The sequence below is a fragment of the Mustela erminea genome, chromosome X (assembly GCF_009829155.1).
Source record: "Mustela erminea isolate mMusErm1 chromosome X, mMusErm1.Pri, whole genome shotgun sequence".
NCBI lineage: Eukaryota > Metazoa > Chordata > Mammalia > Carnivora > Mustelidae > Mustela > Mustela erminea.
Window position 1 is genome coordinate 17,022,702 of NC_045635.1, and position 14,864 is coordinate 17,037,565.

The 14,864-nt window shown below is 34.7% G+C and overlaps 1 protein-coding gene across 5 annotated transcripts in view; it reads left to right on the plus strand.

Annotated features, from left to right (window-relative positions):
- Positions 1-14,864, plus strand: part of CNKSR2 (connector enhancer of kinase suppressor of Ras 2) — a 281,217-nt gene that overhangs the window by 62,523 nt on the left and 203,830 nt on the right. For all 5 annotated transcript variants that reach the window (XM_032330646.1, XM_032330643.1, XM_032330644.1 and 2 more), the window contains exon 3: positions 13,308-13,510. In XM_032330646.1, the coding sequence (XP_032186537.1) occupies positions 13,308-13,510 (203 nt within the window). The remainder of the gene's footprint in view (positions 1-13,307; positions 13,511-14,864) is intronic.

Genomic DNA, 14,864 nt, shown 5'->3' on the forward strand with positions numbered 1-14,864 from the left:
AAAATAGGTCAACACCCCACCATCTAATAGTAAAACTTAAAAGTTACAGAGACAAAGAGAAAATCCCAAAAGCAGCTCAGGACAAGAGGTATATAACCTACAACAGTAGAAATATTATTACATTGGCTGAAGACCTATCCACAGAGACCTGGCAGGCCAGAAAGGATTGGAGCATTAAATGAGAAAAATATGCAGCCAAGAATACTATATTAAGCTAGGCTGTCACTGAAAATAGGAGAAATAAATAAGCTTCCGAGAAAAACAGAAACTAAAAGAATTTGCAAACACCAAACCAGCCCTACAGGAATTATTGAAAAGGGTCCTCTAAGCAAAGAGAGAGCTTTAAAGTACCACAGACCAGAAAGGAATAAAGAAAATATACAGTAACTGTCACCTTAGAGGCAATATAATGGCACTAAATTCATATCTTTCAATAGTTACATTGAATGTAAATGGGCTAAATGCCCCTAATCAAAAGACACAGGGTATAAGAATGGATAAAAAAAAAAAAAAAAAAAAAACAAGACCCTCCAGTATGCCTTCTGCATGAAGCTCATTGTAGACCCAAGGACACCTCCAGATTTAAAGGGAGGAGGTGAAAAATAGTTTACCATGTTAATGATCATCAAAAGAAAGCTGGGGTGGCCATCCTTATATCAGACAAATTAGATTTTAAAACAAAGACTATAAAAAGAGATGAGAAAGGACATTATATCATACTTAACGGGAATGTCCAACAAGAAGATCTAATAATTTTAAATATCTATGCCCCTAACATGGGATCAGCCAATTATATAAACCAATAGATAATAAAATCAAAGAAACACATCAACAATAATACAGTAGTAGTAGAGGACTTTAACATGCCCCTCACTAAAATGGACAGATCATTTAAGCAAAAGATCAACAAGGAAATAAAGGCTTTAAATGACACACTGGACCAGATGGGCATGGAAGATACATTCATAACATTCCATCCCAAAGCAACAGAATACACATTCTTCTCTAGTGCACATGGAACATTCTCCATAATAGATCATATCCTGGGCCACAAATCAGGTCTCAACCAGTACCAAAAGATTGGGATTATTCCCTGCATATTTCCAGACCACAATGCTTTGAAACTACAACTCAACCACAAGAGGAAAGTTAGAAAAAACTCAAATACATGGAGGCTAAATAGCATCCCACTAAAGAATAAATGGGTCAACCAGGGAATTAAAGAATTTAAAAAATTCATGGAAACAAATAAACATGAAAACACAACTGTTCAAAATCTTTGGGATGCAACAAAGGTGGTCCTAAGAGGAAAGTATATAGCAATACAAGTCTTTCTCAAGAAACAGGAAAGGTCTCAAACACACAGCCTAACCTTACAACTAAAGGAGCTGGAGAAAGAACAGCAAATAAAGCCTAAATCCAGCAGTAGAAGAGAAATAATAAAGATCAGAGCAGAAATCAATGAATTAGAAACCAGAAGAACAGTAGAACAGATCAATAAAAGTAGGAGCTCATTCTTTGAAAGAATTAATAAGATTGATAACCCCTGGCCAGACTTAGCAAAAAGAAAGGGAAAAGGACCCAAATAAATAAAATCATGAATGAAAGAGGAGCAATCACAACCAACACCAAAGAAATACAAACAATTAGAAGAACATATTATAAGCAACTTTATGCCAGCAAATTGGACAATCTGGAAGAAATGGATGCATTCCTAGAGACGTTTAAACTACCAAAACTGAACCAGGAAGAAACAGAAAACATGAACAGACCCATAACCAGTAAGGAGATTGAAGAACTCATCAAAAATTTCCCAACAAACAGGAGCCCAGGGCCAGATGACTTTCCAGGAGAATTCTACCAAACATTTAAAGAAGAATTAATACCTATTCTTCTGAAACTGTTCCAAAAATAGAAATGGAAGGAAAACTTCAAAACTCATTTTATGAGGCCAGCATTACCTTGATCCCAAAACCAGACAAAGACCCCATCAAAAAGGATAATTACAGACCAATATCCTTGAGGAACACAGATGCGAAAATTCTCACCAAAATACTAGCCAATAGAATCCAACAATACATTAAAAGGATTATTCACCACAACCAAGTGGGATTTATTCCTGGGCTGCAAGGTTGGTTCAGCATCCTCAAATCAATCAATGTGACAGAATACATTAATAAAAGAAAGAACAGGAACCATATGATACTCTCAGTAGATGCTGGAAAAGCATTTGACAAAGTACAGCATCTTTTCTTGATCAAAACTTTTCAAAGTGGAGGGATAGAGGGTACATACCTCAATATCATCAAAGCCATCAATGAAAAACTCACAGGGAATATCCTTTTCAATAGGGAAAAACTGAGAGCTTTTCCCCTAAGGTCAGGAATATGGCAGGGATGTCCCCTATCACGACTTCTATTCAATATAGTACTAGAGAGAAGTCCTAGCCTCAGCAATCAGACAACAAAAAGGAATAAAATCATCTGAATCAGCAAAGAATAAGTCAAACCCTCACTATTTGCAAATGATATGACACTTCATGTGGAAAACCCAAAAGACTCCTCTCCAAAACTGCTATAACTCGCTCAGGAATTCAGTAAATTGTCAGGATATAAAACCAATGTACATAAATCAGTAGCATTTCTTTTCTTTTAAAGATTTTACTTATTTATTTGACAGACAAGTAGGCAGAGAGGCAGGCAGAGTGAGAGAGATTGGAGGAAGTAGGCTCCCTGCTGAGCGGAGAGCCCAATGCGGGGCTCAATCCCAGGACCCGGGGATCATGACCTGAGCCAAAGGCAGAGGCTGTAAACCACTGAGCCACCCAGGCACCCCAAATCAGTAGCATTTCTATAGATTAACAACAAGACAGAACAAAGAGAAATTAAGGAGTCAATCCCACTTACAACTGCATCCAAAACCATGAGATACCTAAGAAGAAATCTAACCAAAGAGGCAAAGAATCTGTACTCAGAAAACTATAGAATACTCATGAAGGAAATTGAGGAAGACTCAAAGAAGTGGAAAAACATTCCATGCTCATGGATTAGAAGAAAAATATTGTGAGAATGGCTATGCTACCTAGAACAATCTACACATTTAATGCAGTCCCTATCAAAATACCATCAACTTTTTTCAAAGAAATGAAACAAATAATCCTAAAATGTGTATGGAACTTAAAAAGACCCCTAAGAGCTAAAGGAATGTTGAAAAAGAAAACCAAAGTTGGCAGTATCAGAATTCCATAATCCAAGCTCTATTACAAAGTTGTAAACATCAAGACAGTATGGTACTGGCACAAAAACAGACACATAGATCAGTGGAACAAAATAGAACCCAGAAATAGACCCTCAACTCCATGGTTAACTAATCTTCATCAAAGCAGGAAAGAATGTCCAGTGTAAAAAAAGACAGTCTCTTCAACAAATGGTTTTAGGAAAATTGGACATACACATGCAGAAGAATGAAACTGGGACATTTCCTTACACCACACACAAAAATAGAATGGATGAAAGACCTCAGTTGGAGAAAGGAATCCATCAAAATCTTTGAGAAAAACACAGGCAGCAATGTTTTTGACCTCAGCCACAGCAATTTCTTCCTAGAAACATCACCAAAGGCAAGGGAAGCAACGGCAAAAATGAACTATTGGGACTTCATCAAGATCAAAAGCTTTTGCACAGCAAAGGAAACAGTCAACCAAACCAAAAGACAACTGACAGAATGGGAGAAGATATTTGCAAATGACATATCAGATAAAGGACTAATACCTCAAATCTATAAAGAACTTACCAAACTCAACACCCAAAGATCAAATAATCCAGTCAGGAAATGGGCAGAAGACATAAACAGACATTTCTGCAGAGAGGACATCCAAATGGCCAACAGACACATGAAAAGTGCTCCACATCACTCGGCATCAGGAAATTACAGATCAAAACCATAGTGAGATAACACCTCACACAGGTCAGAATGGCTAAAATTAACCACTCAAGAAATGACAGGTGTTGGCGAGGATGCAGAGAAAGGGATCCCTCGTATGCTGTTGGTGGGAATGTAAGGTGGTACAGCCACTCTGGAAAACAGTATGGAGATTTCTCAAAAAATCAAAAATAGAGCTACCCTACAACCCAACAATTGCACTACTGGGTATTTACACTAAAGATACAAAGGTAGTGATCCAATGGGACACGTGCTCCCAATGCTTATAGAAGTAATGTCCACAATAGCTGAACTATGGAAAGAGCCTAGATGTCCATCAAGGGATGAATGGATAAAGAAGATGCGGTATATATATGCATATATATGCATAATATTCAATTGCAGGTATATATATATATATATATATATATATACCTGCAATTGAATATTATGCATCCATCAGGGAAAAAAATGAAATCTTGCCATTTGCAATGATGTGGATGTACCTAGAGGGTATTATGCTAAGCAAAATAAGTCAATCAGAGAAAGACAAATATATGATCTCTCTGATCTATGGAATTAAAGAACAAGACAGAGGATCATAGGGGAGGGGAGGGGAAAATGAAACAAGATGAAACCAGAGAGGGAGACAAACCATAAGAGACTCTTAATCTCAAGAAACAAACTGAGGGTTGCTGGAGGGGAGAGGGTGGGAGGGATGGGGTGGCTGGGTGATGGGCATCAGGGAGGGTATGTGCTATGGTGAGTATTATGAATTGTGTAAGACTGATGAATCACAGACTTGTACTTCTGAGACAAATAATACATTATATGTTAATAAAAAACAATAAAATAAAGGAACTAGTTGATAATAACACAATGATAGTAGTGGACATTAGTACCCCACTTACATCAATGGACAAATTATCTAAACAGAAAATACACAAGTAAACATGGATTTGAATGACACACTGAATGAGATAGACATAACAAATATATTCAGAACATTCCATCCTAAAAAATCAGATTACATGTTCTTTTCAAGTGTACATGGAATATTCTCCAGAATCGATTACACATTAGATCACAAAACAAGCCTCAACAAGTTCAAAGAGATTGAAATCATATCAAGCACCTTTTCAGCCCACAATACTGTGAAGCTGGAAGTTAACCACAAGAAAAAAAGTTAGAAATATAAATAAATGGAGGTTAAACTACATGTTACTAAACAATGAGTGAGTCAACCAGGAATCAAAGAAATTTAAAAATACATGGAAACAAATGAAAATGAAAACACAATGGCCCAAAACCTTTGGGATGCAGCAACAGTGGTCCTAATAGGTAAGTATGTAGCAATGTAGGCCTACCTCAAAGCAGGAAAAATCTCAAATAAACAACCTAACCTTACACGTAAGTAGCTAGAAAAAGAACAACAAATGAAAGCTAATGCCAGTAGAAGAAAGGAAATAATAAAAATTAGAGCAGAAGTAAATGATATAGAAACTAAGAAAACAGTAGAACAGAACATTGGACCTGGAGCTGGTTCATTGAAAGAATTAATTACATTGATAACCTTCTAGCCAGACTTACCAAGAAGAAAAGAGGAAGCACCCAAGTAAATAAAATCACAAATGAGAGGGGAAAAATAACAACAACTGCCTTGTAAAAACAATTATTAAGAGAATATCATGAAAAATTACATGGCAATACATTGGACAACCTAGAAGAAATGGATAAATTCTTAGAAACATAAACTACCAAAACTGAAACAGGAAGAAAAGAGAAAACTTGAAGAGACAAATAACCAATGAAGAGATTGAATCAATACTCAAAAATCCCCCAACAAACAAAAATCCAGGGACAGATGGCTTCGCGGAAATTCTATCATACATGTAAAGATAAGTTATACTTATCTTCTGAAACTATTCCAAAAAATAGAAAAGGAAGAAAAACTTAAAAATTAATTCTATGAGTTCAGCATTACCTAATTCCAAAACCGGATAAAGACTCCACTAAAAAAGAATTACAGGCCAATATCTCTGATACTGTATCTCTGACAATACATTAAAAAATCATTCATGATCAAATGGGAGTTACTCCTGAGTTGCAAGAGTGGGTGAATATTTGCAAATCAATGTGATACATAACATTAATAGAAGAAAGAATGAGAACCAAATGATCATTTCAATGATGCAGAAAAAGAATTTGACAAAGTACAATATCCATTCATGATAAAAATTCTCAACAAAGTAGGTTTAAAGGTATCATACTTGAACATAATAAAGGCTATCTATGAAAAATTCACAGCCAACATTATCATCAATAGGGAAAAACTAAGAGCTTTTCCTATTCAGTCAGACATAAGACAGGGGTGTCCACTCTCATCACCATAATTTAACATAGTACTGGAAGTCCTAGCAAAAGCAGTCAGGCAACATTAAGAAAAGGCATCCAAATTGACAAGGAAGAAGTCACATTTTCACTATATGCCAATGACATGAAACTCTCTATGGAAAACCTGAAAGACTCCACCAAAAAACTGGTAGAACTGATAGAGGAATTCAGTAAAGTCACAGGGTACAGAATCAATGTATAGAAATCTGTTGCATTTCTATACACAAATACCGAAGCAGCAGAAAAAGAAATTAAGGAGTCAGCCTCATTTACGATTGCACCAAAATCAGTAAGATGCTAGGGATAAACCTAATCAAAGAGGTAAAAGATCTGTACTCTGAAAATTGAAAAATACTCATGAAAGAAATTGAAGATGACAGAAACAAGAGGCAAGATATTCCATGCTTGTGGATTCAAAGAACAAATATTGTTCAAATGTCTATACTACTCAAAGCAATCTACACATTTAATGCAATTCCTATCAAAATACCACCAGCATTTTTTGCAGAACTGGAACAGTCCTAAAATATTGGTGGAACCAGAAAAGACCCCAAATAGCCAGAGCAATACTGAAAAAGAAAAGCAATGCTGGAGGCATAGCAATTCCAGACTTTAAGTTATATCGCAAAACTGTAGCCATCAAGACAGTATGGTACTGTAGCCATCAAGACAGTATGGTACTGGCACAAAAACTGACACATAGATCAATGGAACAGAATAGAAGACCCAGAAGTAAACCTACAACTGTATTGTCAGTTAATCTTTGACAAAGCAGGAAAAGAATATCCAGTGGGAAAAAAGACAATCTCTTCAACAGACAGTATTGGGAAAACTGAAGAGCAACATGCGAAAGAATGAAACTGGACCAGTTTCTTATACCACACACAAGAATAAATTCAAAATAGATTAAAGACCTAAATGTGTTATAGACCTGAAACTGCAAAAAGCTAGAGGAGAAAATAGGTAGTAGACTCTTTGATATCAGCCATAGCAACTTCTTTATAGGTATGTCTCCTAAGGCAAGGGGGGAGAAAGGAAAAATAAACTTGGGATTTCTTCAAGATAAAAAGCTTCTGCACAACAAAGGATACAATCAACAAAACTAAAAGGCAACCCGCAGAATGTGAGGAAACAATTGCAAATGACATATCTGGCAAAGGGTTAGTATCCAAAATATATAAAGAACTTAAAAAACAACTCAAAAAACAAATAATCCAATTAAAAAGTGGGCAAAGACATGGACAGACATTTCTCCAAAGAACAAATCCAGATGGCCAACAGACACATGAAAAAGTACTTAACATCACTGATCATCAGGGAAATACAAATCAAAACTACAATGAGATATCACCTCACACCTATGACAATGACACATGAAACAACAGGTGTTGGTGAGGATGTGGAGAAAAGGGAAACGTCTTGCACTGTTGGTGGGAATGTACACTGTTACAACCACTCTGGAAAACAGTGGAGAGATTCCTAAATAAGTTAAAAATAGAACTGTTCTATGCTCCAGCAATCACATTACTAGGTATTTACCCAAAGAATACAAAAATACTAATTCAAAAAGATTCGTGCACCCTGATGTTAAGATCAACATTATCTAAATAGCCAAATTACGAAAGAGTCCCAATTGTCCATCAACTAATGAATGGGTATAGAAGTGCTATGTACACACAATGGGATATTAACTCAGCCATCAAGAGTCTCTTAAATATAGGAAACAAACTGAGGGTTGCTGGAGGGGAGTTTAAAAGGATGGGATAATTTGTGATGGGCATTAAGGAGGGCATGTGATGTGGTGGGCACTGGGTGTTATATGCAACTGATGAATTATTACAGTCTACATCTGAAACTAATGATGCAGTACATGTTGGCTAATTGCATTTAAATTTTAAAAAAATAATAAAAATAAGAGAATGAAATCTTGCCATTCCCAACAATGTGGAGGAACTAGAGTATATTATGCTAAGTGGAGTAAGTCAGATAAAGGCAAATACCATATGATTTCACTCACATGTAGAATTTAAGAAACAAAACAATCAAAGGGGGAAAATAAGAGAAAGGAGAGACAAACCAAGAAAGACTCTTACTTGTAGAGAATAAACTGATGGTTACCAGAAGGGTGGTAGCTGGGAGGATTAGCAAAATAGGTGATGGGGTTTAAGGAGTGCACATGTTGTGATGATCACAGGGTGATGTATGGAAGTGTTGAATCACTACATTGTATGCCTGAAACTAATATAACACTGTATGCTATCTAAATTTAAATTAGAATTTTTAATTAAATTGGAATTAGAATTTAATTTAATTAGAATTAGAATTTAATTAAATTAGAATTTAAATTAGAACTTTTAAAAAATAAAATTTGAGTCAGTACTTATTGTCTGCATACTTCTGGACCAAAGCAAAGGACTGCATTATTCACTTGTCACTTTTTGATGTAGGAGGCACGGGAGCATGATTTACTGGTGACTTAGTGAGACACAGCACATCATCTGCTTTCATGAAGGAAATAGGAAGAAGATCTATATATTGTCAGTAATTGATTTTGAGTTATTTAGAATGGAGAACTTTGATGATAAAAATTAACTTGAGATCAACTAATCTATCCCTTGTGTTAAAATAGTACCACACAGACACTTGTATACAGATAAGCTTCTAACCTATTTTTATAGTCTTATAGAATTTTCTTCCTTTTTTTTTTTAAGTTAAGTCCCTGTGTGGGGCTTGAACTCACAACCCTGAGATCAAGACCTGACCTGAGATCGAGAGTCAGCCACTTAACTGACTGAGCCACCCAGGCACCCCATTGTCTTGAGAATTTTCTTAAAAATGCTTTTGAGATATTGGTTTAACTATTTTTATTGTATTTATTTTTATTGGTTTAACTAGAATTAGTTTTAAGAATCTCCTCTCCATCCTCTACTACATATCTTTTGTCTCTTCTTGCCCTCTATATTCCTCTGTCCTCCTCATCTTTCCCCTCTGGTCCATGTAGGAAATTTCTTTAGTAGATTTCCAATTTAGGAGAAGTTCTCTCAGGATATCCTTCTAGGTTTTTCCCACAAGATTTTTTTATTCCCTAATTCTTGAGTTGGATTTTAAAAAATAATTTTAGTATCATCTTAAATTTTGAAGGCTTCAAAGTAGTTTTACTTTGACTTTATATATATTTATTTTTATTTTTTTATAAACATATATTTTTATCCCCAGGGGTACAGGTCTATGAATCGCCAGGTTTACACACTTCACAGCACTCACCAAAGCACATACCCTCCCCAATGTCCATAACCCCACCCCCTTCTCCCAACCCCCCTCTCCCCAGCAACCCTCAGTTTGTTTTGTGAGATTAAGAGTCACTTATGGTTTGTCTCCTTCCCAATCCCATCTTGTTTCATTTATTCTTCTCCTACCCACTTAAACAACAGCTTAAGTGACTTTATATTTTTATTTATAAGATCTGTGTTATTCTTTTTACATTATTCTAACCCTTTCTAAGAAAATATTGATATGCTAGTATTATATATAAAGGAAATTAATGTTGTATGGCAACCAATGGCTATAGAATGAAAGTTACATTACAGGCTAATTGATTAGTTTCCTCTCTAATGAAATATTATTATTTGAGCTTCTTTAAGAAATTGTTATGTTTATAAATGGATGTTTTCTAATGAAAATCATTAATACACAAAAATGAAAAATGAGAATCCTTTTATACTTCAGGGAAGATGCTTTAACACAGGGAAAAACTTCTGAAAATGGTTTCAGGAAAGCACTTCAGATGCATCATTGAAATTTAGTTCATAGAGTCCCCAAAGGGCAGCTGGGAATGAGCTTTGGAGGGGACCAGCTCATGTTCCTGACCTTGGAGAAGGTCTTTCCCGTCCCCCAGCGAGTGAGTGACATGCATATTCAAATGTAATTGAAGATCTTAACAGGGGGAGATTAATTTTGATTACCCAGGTGAGCTCCAAATCCAATCACAAATGTCCTCATGAGGGAGAGGCAGAGGGAGATTTGGTACACACAGAAGAGGTGTCCATGTGACCTCAGAGGCAGAGACAGGAGTTATATAATGACCACAAATCAAGGAATGTCAACAGCTACCAGTTTCTTTTTGAGGCAAGGATTAGAAGAATCTTCTTCCAGACGAAGCATGTATCTGCCAACACTGTGATTTTAGCCCAGTGTTAGTGATTTTGGATTTCTGATCTCTAAAGTAAGAGAAAACAAATTTTTGTTGTTTCAAGCCAAATTAATAAAGAAGTTGATATAAATTGCTCTTATCTAGTCATTAGAGAATATCTTCAATAAACTTATAAAAGGATTTCCTTCTTAATATACTGACAAGGTAGATAAAATCTCCCAAATGTTTCAGATAATCCATGCTCAGATGCAAGAGAATCTGAATAGAATGTTTTATTTGTGCAGAGAAAATCTTTTGACTTGAGAGAATATTGCAATTCAAATTTAGTAGTGGGTATTTTTTTTTTAAAGATTTTATTTATTTATTTGACAGACAGAGATCACAGGTAGGCAGAGAGTCAAGCAGAGAGAGAGGAGAAAGCTGGCTACCCGCTGAGCAGGGATTCCCAATGCTGCGCGAAGGCAGAGGCTTTAACCCACTGAGCCACCCAGGTGCCCCGTAGTGGGTATTTAATATACTATGTTGTGTTTTTTGTTTTTTGTGGGGTTTTTTTGTTGTTTTTTTTTTATTTTTTTTAATTTTCAGCATAACAGTATTCATTACTTTTGCACCACACCCAGTACTCCATGCAATCCATGCCCTCTATAATACCCACCACCTGGTACCCCAACCTCCCACCCCCCCCCCCCGCCCCTTCAAAGCCCTCAGATTGTTTTTCAGAGTCCATAGTCTCTCGTGGTTCATGGGGCACCTGGGTGGCTCAGAGGGTTAAGCCTCTGCCTTCGGCTCAGGTCATGATTTCAGGGTTCTGAGATCGAGCCCCACATGGGGCTCTCTGCTCAGCGGGGAGCCTGCTTCCCCCCCACCAGCCGCCTGCCTTTCTGTCTACTTGTGATCTCTGTTTGTCAAATAAATAAATGAAATCATTAAAATAAATAAATAATAAATAAATAAAATTAAAATAAAAAGAGATCCATGGCTCCAAAAGGAGTATTCTTTTAATAAAAAATGTAAATTTTTAGCAAAGAACATTCAGACTTTTTATCACTATGAGACCTTCAATGGTAACATACATAACTTTGGTATTTATTCATATATGTATATGTATATATGTATTTATATATGTATGTGTATATATATGTATGTATATATATACATATACATATGTATGTATATATATGTTTTTATGTAACTTGGTATTTAATGTTTGTGTCCAAACCCTCCTAGTCCCTCCTTTTTTCCTCCTCCAAGTTTCTTTTCTTAAATTATCATAGAAGAAATAAATTTCATATGAAGTAGTTACCCAGTGGTTGTTGACTTAATACAGCTAAATTTATTGTGCCATTTGCTTCCCTTTTTCATACCCCTAGTATTTTATCTACCATTTCACTTAGACATCCCCTCACATATGGCCTTGTGACTTGTAGTCCCATTCTGAACTCTATCTACTCTAAGCTCTGTAAGCACACAGAAAATCTCCCTGTGCCTCATTGTCCTCAACTGTAAAAGGAGGATAAATCAAACTTAGAATTCATTTGGGCTTCAGAAGCTATCTAAAATTCCTTGGGTCTTATGATTTTGTATAAGGTAGTAATACTTTTAATTTTACACATGACAATAATGTATATGCTGCTAAGTAGTTTAATGAAAGTCATCCTTTGAGCAGGTTAACCAGCCTTTCTTGGAGGTGTTTTACAACTCAATCAGCTCTTTTAAAATTTAATTGTAACTTATTAAATCTTTCCCTAAGGTTTATTTGTAGAGATCTTAGAGTGTTTTGCATTGAATGTGTTTTTTAAAGTTTATTTATATTGAGTCATATAACTTATTTCTGCATTAATTTATAGACATAATATTTAAAGTGAAATAGTAAATATTACTGCAAATTCAAAAGTGAGACCAAGGAAAAACAAGAAAACAAAGTTAGCAAAAAGCCAGTATGATTGTTTTCAATGCACTTCATATTTGACTGTGAGCTAGTGCAACCATGACAAAAATAAAAATTAATTCAGTTTCATAATTTGTATTATAAAAAGAGAAAGCATATTTGTTCCACTGAGGAATTAGTTTTCTTCTGGTACCATATTATAGAAGAAATTTCTTATGTGTCATTATGGATAGGACACAAAATAAAGCTATATTGCATATGATTTATTTCTTTTTCATTTTATCGTTAGGTTGTGCTTTCTTTGCACACTTGGGGAAAGCAGAATTTTTCATAGCATCTACATTCATGACTATGCATATACTAATAGAATAGATATTAAAAAATAATTACTGGGGTGCCTGCGTAGCTCAGTCGGTTAAGCATCTGCCTTCAGCTGGGGTCATAATCCCAACTGGGGTCCTCGGATTGAGCCTCTGTGTCAGGTTTCCTATTCAGCAGGGAGCCTGCTTCTCCCTTTCCCTTTGCTCCACCCCCAGCTCATGCTTACATGCACTCTTTCTCTCTCAAATAAGTAAAATCTTTTAATAAAAAAATAATTACTGATAAAAATGAATTTCACAAGTAAATGAACTTAAGTTTGGGTTTTAAAAAAATGCTTACGAGTCCTAATAATCTTTCTTTCTTGTGTGGCATAATTCCAGGAGATAATGCCCTTCTCTTTGCATGTTCACACTAGCATTTAACACATTTTATTGTAATTTGTTCATCTGACATTTGCCCATTTGATCCTCATTTGACTGTGGGCTCTTCTGGGCCAGGAATCCAATCTTAGTCATTTTAACTCTTAGTACTAATTTTATTGCCTGTACATAGTAACATATTCAGTAAATGTTTTAGTGAATGAATATAATATTGACTTCAAGTATATTTGTTTTCTCTCTTTTTATAATTCAGAATTATGGCTTGGAAACAGAAAATCTAAAAACCCTTTCTCACAAGCTGAATGCATCTGCCAAAAATCTGCAGAATTTTATAACCGGAAGGAGAAGGAGCGGCCATTATGATGGGAGAACAAGCCGAAAATTGCCAAATGACTTTCTGACTTCGGTTGTGGATCTGATAGGAGCAGCCAAGAGTCTGCTTGCCTGGTTGGACAGGTAAAATCTTCCACATGTTTCATAAGTAATCTTCCTCAGACACTAACTTAAATATAACATTATTCCATGTGTTCTCATGAAAGAGTTGGATAGGTAAAGGAATAGCATGTTATGAATGTCTCACTATGATTCATCACAGTATAGGGGTATCATCAAATAGACATTAATCATTTGTAAATTTTTGTATCCAACTAAGTAGCCAATTAATAATTAGTCCCTGACAGTTTCAGAATACCTTAACTGCTTTACAAGCAAAGTCATTTTTTGGCTGTCACAAGACTGATAGAACTGTTTTAACTCCTAATTTTCTTTATTCTTTGTATTAATTGGTCATATTTAAGGGAGTGAGCATTAGGATTCTATTTACTGTTTTAAATGGGTAATTAAACTCTGAGACTTTAATAGCATGCAGTGCATATCTCCTTACCTTGCTAAATTCATTCTTTACTATTACTTACATTGTACAATCTTGGATATCATAAACACAGTTTAAGATTTTTTTCTAGTTAGTTTTTATTTATCTTAGAACACATAAACTAAAAAAATTTTCATGATATAAAATGAATAAATTTTAAAATATGTGGTTAAACATTGTAATGGTAAAACAAATTACAGTTTTTTAATTAAGCTCTTTCATTTTTAGAATTTTTTTGTAAGGGATATGTACTATGTTATTATGGTGGTTAAATAACCAAATTTTAAAATACATTTCCTCTCTCACAACAAATTCTGGTAATACACAATTTTACCAGAATTCTTTCTTGAGAAAATGTCTGTGGGATGTACATTATATATAATATTTTGACCTTTTAAAAATCTGAGGCCTTATATAAAAATAAATATTTGTATTTTTTAAAATATTTGTATTTTTAAACTAAAAGCTAAGATAATTTAACTTATATTATCTAAATTTATATATATTAATAATAACATATAATATGATGATACTAAATCCAAATCTTAATACTAAGCTCTGTGTCATTAGCTTTTTGATAATTAATTGCTGGACAGAATATTTCTTTTGCATTATGACATCATTAAAATTTAATTCTCATAATTGTCTAAACTATATTTATCAATTGTTTAAAGTTGTTGCACTTTAAATATGTAAATTCTGTAAGTTTCATAATAATCAATAAGTAAAATATATTTAGAATATGGCTTAGTCCTTAAGTAATGTAATATATTTGTTTCAGAAGGCTTTTCAGTAATTATAAAGCTTAAAGAACACATACTCGATTTTAGTTATATTCTCTTACACTATGACCTACTCTATAATTGTGAATTTGCTCGACCTTAATAAATGTATTTAGTAAATTTCATTTTATATCCTTTTTACACTAGTACTTGTCAA